We start from the raw sequence: 19,106 nt of genomic DNA, 5'->3' as shown, positions 1-19,106 counted from the left end.
AGTGCCCTTGTAAGTTGAGGTGTAATTGTTATTGCGCAGTTACACAATTTCCAAGAATACCCACTAATGCCATGCTATGTTAACGTGTTGAAGGTGAACACTTTTCTTTTCTCTCGCTCACCCAAGTATTTTAGGGTGGCATGTTTTTGCGTGTTTACAGATTCTTTCAAACGTCATGTTGCACTCGAACAACAGTTTTCTAAGGAACGACTTACCTGGCCAATATTTTTGGTATTTGTGAACCTTCATTGATGACGTAGAGTGTGGCGTATTCACCGGCTGTGCCTAATGCTTGGAGCTCTGATGACAGAGCCCTGTTGGAAGGCAGGACACGGAATGACTTTGTTGTGCTGGAGTTACTGTAGTCCAGAATCAACTGGGAAAAGAAGACAGTCAACTTGTGGCATCAACGGATCCAGAAAAACTGGAATGGCAAGTGATTCTGCGGTGGCGGATCCACTCTGTATTCATGTTTGTGCACCCTCTTTTGACTTTGTCAGACAACGATCAGAGCCTAGTAGAGTGGTCGTCGCTGCTATCAGTGTGAACCTACCCAATGTAAACGGCCTCATCGCAAGCGTAATGCGAACCTGTGGAACCTTTTAGAATGCATAGGAATTGACGGTGCCATTCTTGTGCTAGCAAACTGCACATAGGAATCGCACAAATATTTAGTGGTGCATTGCAAGGGTATTCAGTAGAAGTAAGTAGCAAGGCAAGACTTGTCAGTGAGTGGAACAACACATCACGTTCAGAATGGCCCTATGTCGGTTGATAAACGGGATAGTTCAGCTCACGTGCTATTGCGGACGTGGAGTCACACTGGCGATGCTTAGAACGTTGACACACTCGTTGAGGAATTGCACGTGGAAAAGTAGAATACACCACTTATTAGTAATGTGGCATACTCCTTGCTAACACTTGTAGCTTGTGTACTACCGCAGTGCGTTTTTGTTAAGTTCCTACAATACAGATGCGTCCACATTTCAAGCCAGCTCCGTTAATTGTTATTTGTTTAACGTCATTACGGTGTTCAACCGGAAATACTTTTCATGCGCTTGATGAATACTTGTAGAACGATTAAGGAACTTGGAAAAAGGATTTTGGTGCTTCGTTATTGCACAATGGCGCAGTTATCACCACGATTATTCCTGTTTTCTTTCGGTGGATGGACATTAAATGTTTCTCGCGGTAAACTTTGTAAAGCTGCAGTCTACGAGCAAGTCGTTCAGTTTTCTTAGGTTTCTGTGGTGGGGTTTTCCTCATAGGCGAATGGACGGCAGGAAGCGGAATTTTGAATTCCCCTGGTCCTTTTCATGCGGAGCAGTGTGGCGTGCCGTAGTGTGTGTGTGTGTGGGGGGGGGGGATCTATTTATTTTCAAAGGAAAGGCCGGCCAGAATGGACGGCTTGCTATTGCTTATTAAATGATTCGTTAGTGCGGAGTCCTGCGGTAGTTAAAAGTAAGGCGATGGGGGACATCAGATATCTTCCGCCGTCCCACACACGATGTCACAGGCTGCAATGCATGGAGACCGGTATCACGCAGGTAGTGGAGAAACGCCGCGGTTACGCAACTGCTCCGTGCGCCAAGTAGTGTTTCGAGAGAGATGGAGTACCTGAGGCTGGGCCTAGTGCAGCAACGAATGAAGAGAGAACGAAACTACCAATGAAACGGCTGTTAGCAGTGCGTCGTCTCAGGGATAGAAGAACAATTTACGACTAAAGTCTATCCCAAAAATTGGCGCTGGATTAGTGACGATTGGTCTTTTGTGGTTTTACGTGCGATGAAACAGGACATTAGCCACACCATGGTGATTAGTCGGAAATCCCAAATCTCGAAATCTCTGCCATGAAAGGACACATCGTTTTCAGGAAACAACATAATTATTAGGTGAGCGTATGACTGATATTTACACGCATTACATCAGTATTGTCACAGCAAGAAGATGTGCAACAAAGTGGCAGATGATATCTTTTTTATCCGTTACAGATCGTTTTTTTTTTATATATGAAAGCTACGACACCAGCATGTATGCCGTTTTTGCAGGCTGGTTGTACGGCCAGGCCGACATGACCTCGGAGAGAGTATGTAACTACTAGATGAATAATTTGCATTTATTGCATTAATTAACTCTTTAATTTGGGGCTTTCGGGTAAAACTGCCACAGAAGAACGGGAGGCCATATACCTGGAAAGCTTCAACCGTATGCTGCCAGTTCAAGAAAAGGCACTAGTTGTGGGATTGGAACCTCACGAGAGGATAGCTATCGTGGTGTAATTGCTATAGTATCTCTGACGGCCGATGAAAGGGCGTGGGTTCCAATCCCGCTACCGGTGCCTTGTCTTCGACGGCCATCATTGAATTGAAGTATGCAACTGAGCGTTGTGAAAGTTGTGTTGTGTTTTTCCTTCATTGTATAACTGCCTCATCCGGTACATTATTGAAGGCTATTCTACTGTGAAATCCTGAAACAAGCACATACGTTCGAATATTCAACAACAACTACTTTATTTTAGGTTATGAATGGGGAGTCTCTACCCATTGCTGGTGGGGATGTGCGGAATGAAATTATAAGACCCTTGACAATAAGGATCGAAGTCCTGTGGGGTCCAAAATGGCCAAAAGAGCTTTGAGGGCAGAGCGTTGGTGGACTGGGCAGAGATTTGGTCGGGTACCAAGCAATTTTGAGAGACAAAGTGAGCGAGAGTCAAGTTGATTCAGAGACCCGAAGAGTGCTGTTCAGGACGTTACATGGTGCGGGCAATGAAGAAGAATGTGCTCTAGGTCTTCTAGAACGCTGCAGTGACAGCATCTGGGGGAGTCAACTTCGAATATTTATAATGAGCCTAACTGAAAACCGCGCGCATTTGAAGAGCAAGAAGAACATGACATTCGCCGTCGGCGGCTCATCTGGGCAGCAAAGCGATTGATCTTGCTAGCAGATTATAGCACCTACTGCAGTCATCTCTATCGCTCCAAAACACTCGACCCTCTGACATGGAATGAGTGCAATCCTTCCAGCGGTATTAATGCGCGTAGCTTCGATTTTGGCTTAATTGCATAACAAAATTCCGCGATGGATATTTCAAGGTATGTAGGCGTTTCAGAATTTTTAAGTGCTTATAACGAGGATGGTCTCTCATCATGCTATCTCACTTTTGCCCAAAAGCCACTACTTAATGGATTTTAGCTAATTAGTTAACTAAGTTAACTTAGTTAACTAAGTTAACTAAGTAACTCTCTTCGAGAGGGTAGACGCCTGGCGTCCAACTGACGTGCAATAACGGCATCTACATGCTGCTCTCATAGCTGTTTTGATAAGCATCTGTAACGAATTAATAAAAAACCTGTATGAAAAATGCACAGCATGAGTTACCTCTCTTCCGATGTAGGAGTCATCGTTTTCCAACACCAGGATGATACGCTCTGCCTTACCACGCAGATCGGCATAACTGCTGGCGCTGTAACGAAGCGAAGAAATACTTAGGTAAAGGCTCGACGTTCATTGACGTGGCAGAGATTGAGTTATAAATTCACATTCTCTATTGGAAAACATGCGTTTGGAATGACAAAGAAAGCTATAGCTGTCACGCACGAACACCTGGAAGCCGCAAAGTATAAGGATGCTGAAATATATTCCCTTGTAAGACGGGGTCACTTACGACCTGCAAGTAAGACGGTCGTAAATAAAAACTCATATAAAGGTCATGACAGGCGGCGGCGATAAGGCCTCCTAGGAATACGGAAACAGGAAATGAACTGAGTTGCGTTGGAGGCGTTTTGAGGCACGCCGTTGCCTCCAAACTGCCTACTCTCGACAGGTCCTGCTCGACTCCCCGCACTTCTGGACCAAAAAATTATCGTGGATATCCTATGGTATTAATAGACATTTCCCAAAGTTTTATAGGGTAATATTGAGCCCCTGTCATCTTATGCGGGGTCATAGTTTTCGGTAAGCACGAAAACCATAGTATGCTTGAAATAATCGGGCGGGTGCATCGCTCGCGTTACACACATAATTAGGGTGCTGAAACAAACGACTGGGTTCGGAAAATGTGCTGAATGAGAAATTTTTGGAAAATTTCAACTTCTAGTGCCCTTTTCTGTCGGCGCTTTTTCTTGCGACTTTGCGATCTTTTTAAATATACTTTACGTAACAGCTGGAATCATTGAAAACTTTGTGGCCGTTCACGAGGACACATTCTTCAAACCAGCTGATTTTCAAAGCCGTCAATGCAGCACCTTAAACTTGGCGATTTTCGCAAAGTTTGACGTTTTCACCGTCAATTTTGAAAAGGAAGCGTTCGTCATAGAACAGTAATTTGGTATACATTGGATAAAGGCAACCCTCAGCCAAAACATATAAAAAACTAAAGAGGTACTTTTTGATAAGCGCGTGAGAATATTTTTTTTTCGCTGAACATACTACGCGCAGGCGCACGCATGGAGGGAGAGCGTTGGTGAGCATCGCGGGCCAGGCGCGCGGCAACGCGACAGCTCGACAGCTCGGATACGCCGCGCCTTGTCACATCATGCCGAAAACGATAATTTGGACTTGTGGGCACCGGTCTAGTGAATGCACAACCTACTGCGAATGTCGCGACAGGTAAGGAAACTGCCTCCACCAGTATAGAAACGCGAGTGGATACCTTGCATTACAAACCCGACCGAAACGTATACACGTAATAGCCGCGTGAAAGCACTTTTACTTACACCGTCCTCTTACGTTTTTCGTACGAGTTGTACAAAAGCAAAACGTCTGCACCGCAAATAAATGGTCCTGCTCAGTACCCCAGTACGCGCAAGGAACCCAAGATGACGTCCCATAGTTGCGTGCATCACATACGTAGTCTAGAAAGTTGAAAATTTATCAGTGGAAAATGGTTGTTTTCCTGGTCCTCCATTGATAGTAGCCTGCGTTTGGAGACAGTAGCCTGCTGTGCAGGTGGCAGCATGCCACAGGCTCTACACGTTAGTCGACAACAAATAGATCATGACTATGGCCTGGGGTGATTCACCGCTGGAGAACCGTACGCTGCAGTACAGGTTGGTCAGCTTTGCATATGCCGCCGGCTTATTGCGCTTGTAAAAAGCAAAGACATGGTAAGATGGGAACGTTTTGAGTTAGCGGCTCTAGGGGAGACACAAATCTCCTCTCTGGGATGCAAATCCCAACTACACGTGGGCATACGTGTCCTACGTTTGATTGCTCTGTGGTTGAGAGAAAAGACGAGAGAGATGTCGGGACGACTTTGTCGATCATTTGACGCATAAATTGGAATCACTGAAATACCACCACTGCGCGACTAAGCAACAATCACAGTTCCTCCAGAATCTAAAAGATTAAAAGATCTAAAGGAGGAGATCCTGAAGAAGGTGTCGTCTTAATGTTTGTTTGTTTGTAACAAAAAAAATCATCCTAATAGATTTTGCCGACGACTACAGCTTTATCGTACAGGACACTCCGCAATCTTTCTATTACGATCAAGGACAAGCCACCATTCATTCAATGGTATTTTACAACCGCTTCCCTAGCGATACGAACTTGCGTCATCGTACATTCGTTGCTTAGCGCACGACAATGCAGTGGCCTATACCTTTCAGACAGAGCTCACATGCAGACTATCCCCATGTAAATAAGTGTTACTACTTCATGGACGGCGCAGGTTCGCAAAACAAAAACAAAAAATGTTTCGTCAACCTCTGTCACCACTACTCGGATTTCAGCATAAGTGCATCATCGCACTTCTATGCGACCTCACATGGGAAAGGGCCGTGCGACGGACTCGGCCTCTGAAGAGGCTTGCTGCTAAAGCAAGCATTCAGAGGCCCTTAGAAGGTCACATACTCAGATCCGTGGATCTGTACAGCTGGACAGAGGCAAATCTCGACGCCATTACACCGATATGGGTACCAGAGGTTGTGCGGCAGCAAGGGGCGCTGAAGAAGCGCTACGACAGTGCAAGGACCGTGCCTGACACAAGGAGGCATCACTGCTTCTAACCCGTTAGCCGCACTGAAATCACCGTGAAGACAACATCCATTCCCAACAACATTGGGTATTTCGGGTGTTCAAAGAACATGCCAGAAATGCAGAGCCGCCTTCTACTGCATCAACTACGGGACGTAATCTTGAGCGCCTTCGCCGTGCTAGTGTGCTGAGCACGACCATTCATTTGTGTTACAGTCGTTTTGTACAACTTGTATGAAAATGATAAGAGGAAGGTGTAAGTAAAAGTGCTTTCACGCGGCTATAGGTTTCGGTCCGGGTTGTAATGCAGAGTATCCACTCGAGTTGCTATAATGGTGGAGGCAGTTTCCTTACCTGTCGCGACATTGGCACTAGACCGGTGCCCACAAGTCCAAATTATCGTCCAAATATTTTCTCGCGCTTATCAAAAAGTACCACTTTAGTTTTTTTATATGTTTTGACCGAGGGTTTTCTTTACCTAGTGTATCCCAAATGACTGTTCTATGACGTCCGCTTCCTTTTAAAAATTGGCCGTGAAAGCGTCAAACTTTGCGAGAATCGCCAGGATTAAGGTGTACTAAGGCAAAAAACTATTGCATTGACAGCTTTGAAAACCAGCAGGCTTGTAGAATGGGTCCTCGTGAACGACCACCAAGTTTTCAAGAATTCCAGCTGTAACGTAAAGTATACTAACAAAAAACAAAAAAACGCAGAGTCGCAAGAAAAAGCGCCGATGGCCGGGGCGTTTTAGGGCACTAAAAGTTGAAATTTCCAAAAATTTCTCACTCAGCACATTTTCCGAACCCGCCTGTCTGTTTCAGCCCTCAATTATGCGTGTAATGCGAGCGATGCCCCCCCCCCCCCCCCTCCTTCCGATTATTTCAAGTATACTATGGTTTTCGTGCTTACCGAAAACTTTGACCCGGCGTAAACTGACAGGGGCTCAATATTCCCCAGTAAAACATTTGAGAAATGTCTAGTAACACCATAGGGTATTCACTATAATTTTTTGTTCCAGAAGTGCGGGGGGTTGGGCAGGAGCTTTGAAGCACTTGGCGTGGAATGACCCTAGTGACAACATAATGGCGACACGTCTGCCACATGCATTTATCAGACAACCCCGTGGACAATAAAGTCCTTCTGTGGCTATCGTGTGGCCTTGGAATTACGGCCGTTAACTAGTGATGGCCTTTTTATGGCCGTTCCATTAACGGTCTTAAGTTGTGCCGTCTGACTAAGCTAACAGACAGTGTTCGAGTTTCACAAATCATGCAGATTGTTTGAGTCTCGTGCTCGCGTGAGGTGCATCCTGATAAAAGGAACAAAGTTGCATGCGTGGCAGATATAGCTTGAGAGAACTGATGTTCTGAGGCTTGAACAACATAGAAAGGACAAACACATACAAAGCCTCAACATGCCTAAGCAATTAACGATGAAAGACGGAAGTCACAGAAAAGTTAGCCAGCTGTAGGACTCGAACCCACATCTTCTGGGTTTCCGGTCCAGGGCTCTACCCAAAAGGGATTCTATGTTCCGTGGTCCGTGAACTGCGAATTTTGCAATACGCCCGATAATGTCGATCACCTTTTTCTGGACTGCACAGAAGCTTTCTTCTTTTGGGATGACGTACAGTTCGAGGTCCTTAAACGCCGACTTTCGCTTAATCCACATGCTATCCGTTTCCTCAGCGCGGCCGCGGCGGAAATGTGAGATACGATATCGTTCTCATTGTTGCCATGTACTGCTTGTGGAAGCTTCGTATGACCGATAGGAACGAAGAGCCCCTTGTGTCCTGCTATGAAATATATAGTGTTTGTCCTTTCTATGTAGTTCCAGCCTCAGAACATCAGTTCTCTCATGTTCAACAGTTGTCGCTTGCGTAGATCCCGTCGTATGATTGCGTGTATGAGTGAGAAAAATGTAACAGTGAAAGGGGGATGCATGAGAGAGAGAGGTTGATTTGTCCCTTCAGATGACGCGCCCTTGGAAGTCGCTGGTGAGGCATGTTAGCTTAGCTCAACTGGTAGAGTCCGGACCGGAAATCCAGAAGATGTGGGTTCGAGTCCTACAGCTGGCTAGCCTTTTCTGTGACTTCATCGTTAATATATAGCTGGTTCTATATTTTATATGCAGGTGCCTCAGCTAAGTGCGAACATATTTTGTAAATAATATATATGTCACTTTTTCCCAGATGAAATCAATTGCAATATAAGATATGCTAAAGGGCACTCCTTAGGAGGACAATAGCAAACTCCTAAGGCAATGTCTTAACCAACTTTCAATAATTAGCTTTTTAATTATAAAATCTATGAAGTTCACCTGATACCGCAGCCGTTTTCAGAACAAAAATCGGTTTGATAGATCGTCCGCAAAAAATTAGTGAAGGAGCACCATTTTTTCCTTATTTTGTTCATTGCACGTCTTCGCAGATGCGTCATTCCTTCACTCCCAATGGGAGAGAGTGAAAGAGCACACTATCGGCTCTTGCGTCCTGGAAAAGATTAAAAGAAAACAGAAAATGCAACCCAAGATAAGGGCAGTTCCGATTGAGTCACCCGATACATTTGTTTATGTTTTCTTTCGGCAAGTTAAAGCTCACCTTCGACCCATGAGGCGGCACTGTCCTCCTTCACCCTCTCACATTGGGGGTGAAGGAAAGACGCGTCTCCGAAGATGCGCAATCAACAAACTAAAGAAAAAATGGTGTTCCTTCGCGAATTTTTTGTGGACGATCCATAGAACCGATTTTTGTTCTGAAAACGGCTCCGGTATCAGAACGGTATCAGGCTCCGACCAGATGTTCTGATTGGGACAACCTCGTAGCTTTTATAATTAAAAAGTTAATTAAGACATTGCCTTAAGAGTTTGTTAATGTCCTCCTAAGGAGAGCCCTTCAGCATATGCTATATTGCAATTGATTTCATCTCCGAAAAAGTGATATATATTCGCGCTGAGCTGGGACACCTTGTATATGCACTAATAATAATGTCTTGAGATGGGGTAGTTGTCAATCAGACATACCTAAACGTAGAATCAGCTAAAGACGCGGACGAAAAGAAGCACCACACTGCTAACGCTTAACTAAAAATGTTTGTTAAATTATTAATATTTATTATGATATTTATTTATTAAGCGATATTATTAACTTCAAAATATTTAGATACAGAAGGCTTTTTATCCTTTGCAGATTTTTTTTTTGTGAAAAAGCTATGAGAGGAGCATAGAGACTTCTCTAAGACAGTATGTAACAACAAAATGGCTAATTACCTAAAATTAATTAATTAACTCTTTAGTTGGGGGTTTCGAGCAAACGCGACAGATGATGGGAGGATGGGAGACGATTGTCGTGGAAAGCCATTCTATCTTAAAAAAAATAACGTGAAACCAGCGCGTGCCATGAAATATCCGTCGCCGAATTTCCCTATACAAATACGCGCGCCTCGGAAGCGCAGTCACCTTCGCCGACAGTTGACCAAACCACCAGATCAGCACCAGCTCCAATCATATCAAATTGTCTAAAGCACGTGACCCCCTGAGGTCAATCTAAAATGTGGAATGATTTGCAATGAGGATTGTCTGCCATTCTGCTACCTGGCTTTTGCCCGAAATCCGAGATCCGAAATCCCCTAATTAAAAAGGTCATGAAGGAATTTTAGGTAATTAGTCACCTTGTAGTTACATGCTCTCATCTTTTTAATACAAAAAACCTGTAAAGAATAAAATAATGATAATAATAACGCCCTGTATGTAGAGCAAGGAACTTCTGTAGCCTTCAGTGGTTGAAAAGATGCTATTGATGCATGGATGGGTTCGCCTTCTAATGATTTCTGTGTGGGAGTAAATTAAAGACGTGAGGTGCAGTTCAGTCATGTTGTCACGGAATGTAGGTACTACATCGATTATTAAAAACTGGTACAACGGTAAACTGGTACAACTGGTAAAAACTGGTAAAACTGTTCACAAAGCATATTCTTGAAATAGGCGCAATAAGTGCGCAAGAACTTTTCGAGCACGCTTATAGTTTATTGGTAATATGTGTATTCATGCATTTTGGACTTTCATTCTGGGGTCGTGGCAGTGTTATCGCATCAAATATTCAAGTTCTTAGTAACCATATCATATATGTGATCCTGACATCAGAAAAGAAAGGAGGCGCGGTAGGGTACTAGAGTATTGGACTTACTTTGTAGCTTGGAGAGAAGGCCAAGGCACTTGGGCAGAGCACCTTGATGCGTTGCCACCTTCAAGGAAGTCGATGGTTTGGTGTCGCAGGCTGTCCACTGTTTTAATCGTTTCCCACAACTGCCCTTTATCTTCCGCTGTCGCACACGCTCGTAGGAACTGAACATTATGCAGTACTATGCATCACAGTGTGCACCATTCAGTGACGAATAAGCTATGTTGCTGCATATACACCGTTGTTTTCGACACTTCATAAATTGTTTGCATAACTGATACAAGTCTGCAAGTATGCTCTTTCAGCTGGCTATTAGTTCTACACTAGGCAACCATGCCAACATGGCGCTCGTGACATACGTAGCTTTAACTTTTTGTCCTTTCCTGTATAACGTTATCTGACATGAAAATTAGGGAGCTTCGGTCGGTGGTACGAATTATGCCAAAACAGTACACTTAAGAATGCTGTCAAATGTGAGCTTCTCAAAACAGAGCAATGTTACTTCAGCAGCGATTACTTGTACCGCTAATGAATTTAGGCTTGACAGCGTCAGACTCGATGCTGTAATCAGTAGTAAGTCATGGGATCTTTTCCGATCCATGCTAATCGATCATCCATCACCCACGCCGTGGCAGAGCTTTAGACCGGCTGAACCGAGTTGGTATAAATACTGCCCTCTGCCTATACCCAGGTTCTGCAGTGTCTCCCAATATGCCTAGAATCAAGGGCACAACCCTTAGAGTACATTTGGAAAGAAATTTCCTTTGTTCACAGATAAAATCGCACTACAAGGAAACCAGATGAAGTTTCTAAACACGCCTTAAAAGACCATGGTCCTGTTGCTGAATTGCTGGTCGTGGTGGTGAATTGCACCGTGTCCGCACACTGTTACATTATTTGCTCTGCTTATCCAGCTCGTGTGCGCCAATCCGCGGGACCAAATCTCGCGCTTATCCAGCTCGTGTGCGCCAATCCGCGGGACCAAATCTCGCGCATCAGCATACATCCCCACTAAATAAAATAAAAAAAAAGACTCCGTGTAGCCAGAAGCCCATCATACGCTAGTATTCACTGTCGGCTCCGCCAACCATGGTTCGGAAGGCGCCACCTGCGCCTATTACATCCGAGACGTAAACGTATCGTGGTATGGGAAGCCGCGGCATTACCTAATGTCTTTCACAACTGCAGAACCCGTTGCTATACTGCATGCAGCTACTTCAACGTACTCAAAGAGAGTAATCTAAAAAAGTACGAACCCGAGTGTCACAGCGTACTGGCACACTGTTTCAGAAGAGTCAGTGTGCGTTGTGTTGCGTCAGTTTCAAAGATATGAAATCTTGATGCGGTTTCAGAAGATTGTGTGCTGCACTCAAGGTTCGTTTGCATTGGGGCGAACGAGAACTTTCACGTTGCCATTTCGCTGACGAATTGCTTGAAATCGAACTCAAGGTACACCATGCTATTTGCAGCGCTTGTAGTGACTGTCCCACAGAAGACAGGTCGCTACGTGAAACTGGGCGACTTCCCACATTGAACTGTTTCTCTCGAAGATGAGGATTAAAAAAGCAAAGGACGCACTCTGCTTACCAGAACAACCTACTATAATCCTGAAACGGGTTGCCTGACCTTCCCTCCTTTTCTTTCTCTCTCTCTCTCTGTTCTAATATATTACCCCGTCCCTAACGTACTTGCAAAACACACTGCAATGGAGCCCTGAGGGTATTGGGAATAGATCAATCAGTCACTGCACTACATTCAAATGAATCTACCGCGATACACGTGTAGTGCGTAATTGTAATGGTCACTCTCGTATATCGATGAAGTAACACAGATAGACAACTATGATCGTTAGGGTGCGTTCACACGGGCCAGCTTTCTGCACGAAGTCGAACCAACGTCTTATGACCAACTTCAAGACGATGCCTTTTCCCCGTTTACACGTACAGCTTCGTCTAACCTTAACTTGAACACGGCGCCCCGCGTGCGGAGCAAGAGGGACGACAGCCTAGCGGCTATAACTGGACTTATCGGGAGAGAGCGTTGAGGGCTGTCCTACTCGCATGACGGGGGTGCCCTCTGAGAACTGGTACTCCAATTCGAACGGGCAATGATACGCAACGCAACGCTTCGGCCTGTTCGTAGAGATACGTGACCTTGTGCCATCTGATATCGCTGATCGCTGTGAAGCGACATCAGTTGTCTCAAAACTGCAGTTTCCTTGGTATGAACTGCGCCGGAGAGGCTTTGTGCGTTCAAGCGCTGCAAGATAATTTCACTCGCATAACGAACCAGGTTTATTCTTGAAGCAGCATAGAAGTGGTAATGGACAGTGAATATGTGAATAATGCGAGCGAGTAACCACATTGTGATGTCGCATGGAAAATTCCATTCTTATGGCGTGTTACAAAGCTGGCTTTACCATAAATTATTTCGACGTATAGCAAGCTGCTCATCATCATTGTTGTTGTTTGAAGAAATAAATAAAGGGTAGCACTCGTAAAAGCGCCGGCTACTCCACATGATTTAGTTAACATGTTTAATTTCTCCTTCGCATGTATATCGACTGCGACGCAAGTGGAATCACTGGGAGAATGGACCAAGCTTGTCAACTGGCTGGCGTTCGCGAACATATGATACAACGTGGCGCGGAATGTGGTGCTTTAAGCAACAATCCTTTCCAGCGCAATGCATTCACGTGTATTGTTATTCCATTGCTTTCATTCTATTGTTTAATTCCAATCAATGTGACGCCACTACCGCAATATGACGCATAACAATTGCATGTTTGTTAACTTGGTTGCTAACGACGCGGACAATCACTGATCAGATGGCGAAGATTTCAATCGCCCGCAGCAATCTCCGGAACAGAGTGGAACGATGTGTAGATAACAAATATCCACGTAAAAGTCAGCGTCCGATCGAAGCGGAGCACCAGTTATCAGACGGACACCCCCGTGACGCGAGTAGGACAGCCCTCAACGCCCTCCCCCATTAATTCCAGTTAGAGCCGCTAGGGTGTCGTCCCTCTTGCTCAACAGGCCGGCGCCGTGTTCAAGTTAAGGTTGGACGAAGCTGTACCAACGCAGTAACTCCACCCTGAAGCAACCTTTCGGCATTCGGAGTGAATTGGGTCCAAATCCAACTGATGGTGACTTTTTTTTTTTTTTTTTTCAACTGTCGCTATTCAAAGCGAAGTCATTTTATTTTGCCAGAGGATCACCAGTATCTCCAAAAATTGCCTATTGATATATTTATACGTCGCTAGTAAAAAAAAAAAAAAAGAAAAACAATTCTCAAGTACCCCCGTCGGATTTGAACCCATGCCAGGTAGTACGGCAGGAACGAAATGGCTTGACGTCCGAAAGGGTCACGCGGCAATGCCCGTCACGTTGATTGGCTAGAACACCACCAACTCTCCCAAGTTTGCGGTCGGCGACCGATTCCGAGCAACTCGAGTTGGAACCCACACTGCGCAGAAAAACCTTACGTGTAACATCACAGTACCATTACCATTATCAGCTCGATTTGGTCGTGGTTGGTGGTGTCAGCCGACTCGGACCGACTCCAAAGTTAGTCATAGGTGGTGGAGAAAGTTGGCGCGTGCGAACACACACTTAGCGACGCCACAGTGGTGAGCCCCATGCCTAAGCTACATCTGTCATGCAGCAATGTATCAAAGCAACTTATACCTTGCCACCAATTTGCCGGCATCCTTAGCCGGGTTCGAACCCGCGACCGCGGGATTCGTACTCGAAAACGCTACCAACTAAGCCACGGAGGCCGGTCAGCAGCATCATGAGCAAGTATATCACATATTCACACACATACTACACAGAAAAATACAGTTACTATTCCATAACAACAGAAAAGACGTTATTCTATTTACTAAAATGTTCTACACTAACGATTTTGGGGGACCTGGGCAGTTCGATATCAATTCTATTCAAAAGTTGCGGAAGCGTCTGCTGAATCATTTGTGCACCATATGATCTTCTGCACCTCCTAACAGTCCATTCGTCGTTGTGACGGGACGGATAACAATGGAGATCTGGCTATAGGTTTGCAACTTCAGAAAATGCCACATTACTACACGCAAGTGCTTCTCCATAGGCCAAGCATATATTACAATCGTACATGCGCGATGTGCAGAGGTAATCTTGTATTGTTAAAATACACCAGTAATTGTGGAGTAAAATGGAAAGTCTACTACGATGAAGACAACCCTTTTAAAGTTTAATTATATGGTGTAAGGAACCCTTGCTTGTATAGTACCCTATACGTGAAAACAATACAGGCGATACCAACTGGTCCGCAGAGATCAATGCAAATAATATATAAAGCCAGATGAGCAAGATGAGTTCGGATTCGTTAGACTCACTTTCACTGTTGGGACAAGTTTGACGTCATTGGCACGGCATACATCCAGATTACTTGAAACGGCGCAGTCGATGACAGCGACGCGTACCGCTCTGCTCCAGCCTAGAGGAATAAAGAGCCACCGGTCGTTTATAATGAGGATCACGGAGGAAAACGAAAACAGCATCCCATTGGCCTTTGGGTTATCTTGTGTTTTATTGGATACGTGAACCACACGCATTTTGAAACTCCACATGTGAACTGAGCAAAAACCAACGACGACAAAATTTCTAATGAACAGAAAAATAAAAAAATATATGTATAAAAATTGTGTTGGTTGGCTTACACTTGAGGTGTGTCATCCTAAGAAAGCGAGAGAAAAAACGAGCTGTTTGGCAGTACATTTCACACGGTAATGAATGATACATGCTACATGGACATGGTAATGGTTTACATGGTGGTATGCTTACGTTTTGGACTATGAAGGACAGGTTGTCGGAGGCCGTTTGCCTGGTTGCTCTTGTGTGATAAGAAGCCTTGGCTCCCACTAGGGGGTTTGTGAGCAGTACTGTACATAAGCGTTTGTCTGATACACTAAAGTCTGTCTGTCAGTCAGTGTTTCGTGTTCGTCTCTTCCTTTCGTGTCCCCTACACTGGGGTTTTATCTCTTTTAAGAGTATCCCGGAGTCGGAGTTTAAGAGCATCACCCTATTTGTGTGGCGATATGCTGCATGTGCCACAGGAGAGGGCTATGGTAGACCTGCCCACAACAGTAGCACAGCAGATTTCAACCACATGCGGTTCCTTTGTAGTGCACCGTCAGTCTGCTACACACTGTCATAGAAGGCTTTCCAGATGAATGTCGGCACAGTTCCCCTTAAAGTCGGCCCAGGACGCATACTAACCCCCCTGTCCCTTACTCGTTCCTGCTGTCTTCTCTCCATCCGTCCACGTCTGTACGCCGCTCGTAGCCACAGTTGCTTCGCGGCGCTTACACGGAATTTAAAAAAAAACACTGTCATAGAAGCAATGACCACGTTCCCATCAGTGCTACCGCCCAAGGTATTTTCCGCGTAGGTCTCCGAGGAATTCTGCTTTAAAGAGACTATCTATCCATCCCGGTAGATTCTGAAACTATAGCGCCGTTTCACTCCGCGTTCAGCACTGATAATAACGCCGAAAATCCGATGCGAATTCGTTACGTTGTTCCTGTGCAGCTTAATGTAACACATGGCAAGAGACGCATATTGAGATTATTCTGGGATTCTCTCTCTGGAAACGTCACCCAGGCAGGACCAATCAGTGTGTGCCCTTTGACGCGGACCAGACCAATCAGGGAGCTGCTGGAGGGACACTGTCAGCTTTGGCGCCAGACTGACCCACAGGCGGGCGCGCTAGCCGGAATGCTAGGACAGCGTTCACACGGGGCAACTTTTTCCAGCAAGTACGAGCAACCTTAGAGCTCCTGGAAGTAGGCCGACACCGGCAACCATCACCAACTCGAGTTGCTCGGAATCGCTCCCCGACCCAAAACTTGAGAAGTCGCTCGTGCACCGGTCAATCAGCCAGGGGAGCATTGCCGTGTGACTCCCGATGGCGTGATGTGATTTCATTCGTGGGTTCATGGGTTCAAATCTTCCAGGTGCAGCTGAGAAATATTTTTTTTTATTTTTACTTACGCTACACGAACAAATTAATAGTCATTTTTTGAAGATAATCATGATCTTGTGTCGTAATAAATTGACTAAGGTTTGATAAAGAGCAACTAAAGAAAAGACACCATCAGTTGGATTTCAACCCACATTCTCCGGTTGTCGTAAGGATGCTTGTAAGGTAAGGTAAGGTTACAACTGAGTTGCTACGCGGCCTCGAACATGATCATAAGACGTTGGTTCGAGTTGCTTCGAGTGGCTGAAAAAAGTTGCTCCGTGTGAACTCTGCCTATACGGGACGGCGTCTGCTCTGTGATCGGCTTGCTGACTGTTGTTTCTGGCTGGTGTCGGACGTGTACGTAGAGCAAAGAACGTAACACCGTGTTGTAACACGTAACACGCAACATGGTCAAATCGGAACTCACAATGGTAAGCGAAAGTCGACGTATTTGCCGAGGATTTTTCACTTTGTATATTGCGATGGGTAGCGAAACAGATCACCTCGGAGACAATAGCCTGTGCTGCGTTCCCATGTGGTGTTAGCTGCATATTGAGTGCGCATCTTTAAAACTCGTTTATTGAATATGTCAGTTGTTTTCAAAAGAGAAAGGTGGCCAAGTTGACTGTGAATCGGTGACGAACATTACCGTTTCGGTCTCATACATACGCTCCTGAATGCGATAGTTCCTTTAACTCGTCCCCTTGAGCATCCGATGACTGAAAGATCGGTGTATGGATGCCATTATTGTTATGGAGCGCGGAAACCCACCATTTTGATTCTAAGGAGTATAGTAACATTCGCCCTGACATTTTTTTCGCCACTTGACACAAGTAGACTTTCGAAGGAGCGGCATTTCGGGGAAAAAGGGCGTTCTAGAAGGTATCCAAGTTACGCTAAGGTCGAGCTGCAAGAATGGGAGGTAGTTTGTTCGAATCCTATTGTGCTGGTTTTTGAGGCTTTCTGCGGGTTTTCCGGCAGGTTTTCGGAACGGATGTCTGCACAGTTACCCCTGAATCGGCCCAGGACGCGCACTGCCCCCCTCTCCTTCCTGCTGTTCATCTCCATCTATCCACGTTTGTACGCCATTCATACACCCAATAGACGATTTTCAGAGTTGCGCGCGTGCTCAAGTGTACCGCGGAAGCGCTGTGGATATCTTGAGAGGTGAAGCCGCGTCACCCGCTAGTTCGTGTGACAGTGCACGTGCGAAATTTAAAAATATCGTTGCGCATTTCGGCACGCAGCACGGTTGCCCGCTGTTTTTCTTCCTCTTTGGTGGCTGTGGTAAAACACGTGGCAAACAAACATCAGCCACGGAAACTACCGGCTGAACGACTGGGCGGGCTCTCTCCCTCAAATATCCCACAGCACCTTGCTCCGGCCACCCGCGACGCTGCTGCATGTAATATCGTCCATCGGTCCGCGGCACTAACATTAAAAAAAAAAGAAAAAAAAAAGAGACCGAAGCGAGAGAGAGACAGAGAGAAACCGTCTAAGTGAGGCTTATGCCAGTGGGGTAACACGTGCACATGTGCTGTTAGCTACCTGCCACCCAACAGCTGTGTTACGCTGAAGAGATTTTAGAGGTGCGATAAAGTAAGATATGGAGTCAGTGATGATCTGCATTCGCGTTTTGCATGAGCTGTAGGTGGTGTTGCAGTCCAAAGGTTAGATCGCGCTTTTCCGTTGCTACGGAATATATTTAAAATTTATAGGCTTGCGCTTATTTGGAGTCGCCGGTTTTTTGAAAGGAGGAATCTGACGTTTCTCGGACCTCCCGCCGTAATCTGCCCTTAAAAAATGGCTGTTGATCTTCTGTTTCCATTCTACAGAGCTTAGTCAACAGAGAGCACAGACATTCAATAGACATTCTATTAGCCTTCTGTTTACTTCACATATTGATTTTATGTTGACTTATGGAACTTTAAGTCTTGTTGGCAATTATTCACAGGAAAGTAACAGGTCTTTCAGTAGACTCTCCATATACTTTACACAAATTTCGTGTTACTTTCATGTGTAAGTCTTGTTATATGTGATCTCAATTTCTCTGTTGACTAATTGTCGTGACTCAGCTGTCAATGAGTCGGCGTTGCCCACGAGGCTACCTTCGTTCTTTTTTTAAAAGGCTTAGCGACCGTTAAGTGAGGCACTCGAAGATACATGATTTACTGAAGCCCGATTAACACCATCCCGCGTATGATGGGAAGAGTTTTTGTGGACTTTCTGTGACTTGAGCGAAGTTGAATTTATCCGTTGTATTGTTCACTGAATCGCAACACGCATAAAATACACGAAATCAAGTACTGCAAAGCTATATATAGGCATCTATTTGATTCCGAAAGTGCATACCTTGAAAGTAGTATCTAGTGTCGACACAATCATACAAAGCATCCCGCGCACACAGTAGTGAAGTATTCCACACGTACACATGCTTTATGCCACACTGTCACGTCGCACAATACAGTCAAAGATCGGTTGCGGTCTGAGTTCTTCTGGCGACCCACGATAACGGGTGACTTCAAAATTCACTGAATTTCGGCGAAAGCGATTTCTCTGAAGCGCTGGACAGAAATGTGTCTGAAAAAGGCGTTCAATCACAAATTAGTAATGTTCAAACGCAAGTGAGTAAAACCGAGTAAAATGGTCACACCAACAACAAATTTGGTTCACCCAGCACCTTACTGTTCAACAAAGTAAGACCTGCAAAAGCGGGAGCAAAATTAGCACAATCAACACCGGCTACGAGCTGATACTTGTACACTTACCTGACGGGACGCAAAACTGCAGCCGCCGCTCGAAACATACAAAAACCTACAGCACAACAGTCATGGTATAAATACAAGTGAAGCTTGATCACACACTTCTATCACACATCTTACCCCTTACGACGCAAAATGATATATTCCTTTGTTCTTTCATGGCCTGCAAAAACGAGATCCGCAAGGCA

General features: G+C 45.2%; 1 protein-coding gene across 1 annotated transcript in view; it reads right to left on the bottom strand.

Annotated features, from left to right (window-relative positions):
- LOC135378490 (sulfhydryl oxidase 1-like) overlaps positions 1 to 19,106 on the bottom strand; it is a 157,867-nt gene that overhangs the window by 114,750 nt on the left and 24,011 nt on the right. The window contains exons 2-5 of the mRNA XM_064611544.1: positions 14,529 to 14,629; positions 10,157 to 10,314; positions 3,379 to 3,463; positions 216 to 376 (exon numbers count right to left, since the gene is read on the bottom strand). Of these exons, the coding sequence (XP_064467614.1) occupies positions 216 to 376; positions 3,379 to 3,463; positions 10,157 to 10,314; positions 14,529 to 14,629 (505 nt within the window). The remainder of the gene's footprint in view (positions 1 to 215; positions 377 to 3,378; positions 3,464 to 10,156; positions 10,315 to 14,528; positions 14,630 to 19,106) is intronic.

The sequence above is a fragment of the Ornithodoros turicata genome, chromosome 1 (genome assembly GCF_037126465.1).
Source record: "Ornithodoros turicata isolate Travis chromosome 1, ASM3712646v1, whole genome shotgun sequence".
In the NCBI taxonomy this organism is placed as follows: domain Eukaryota; kingdom Metazoa; phylum Arthropoda; class Arachnida; order Ixodida; family Argasidae; genus Ornithodoros; species Ornithodoros turicata.
The sequence above is the reverse complement of the archived record's forward strand: the minus strand, read 5'-3'. Positions and strand labels throughout refer to the sequence as shown.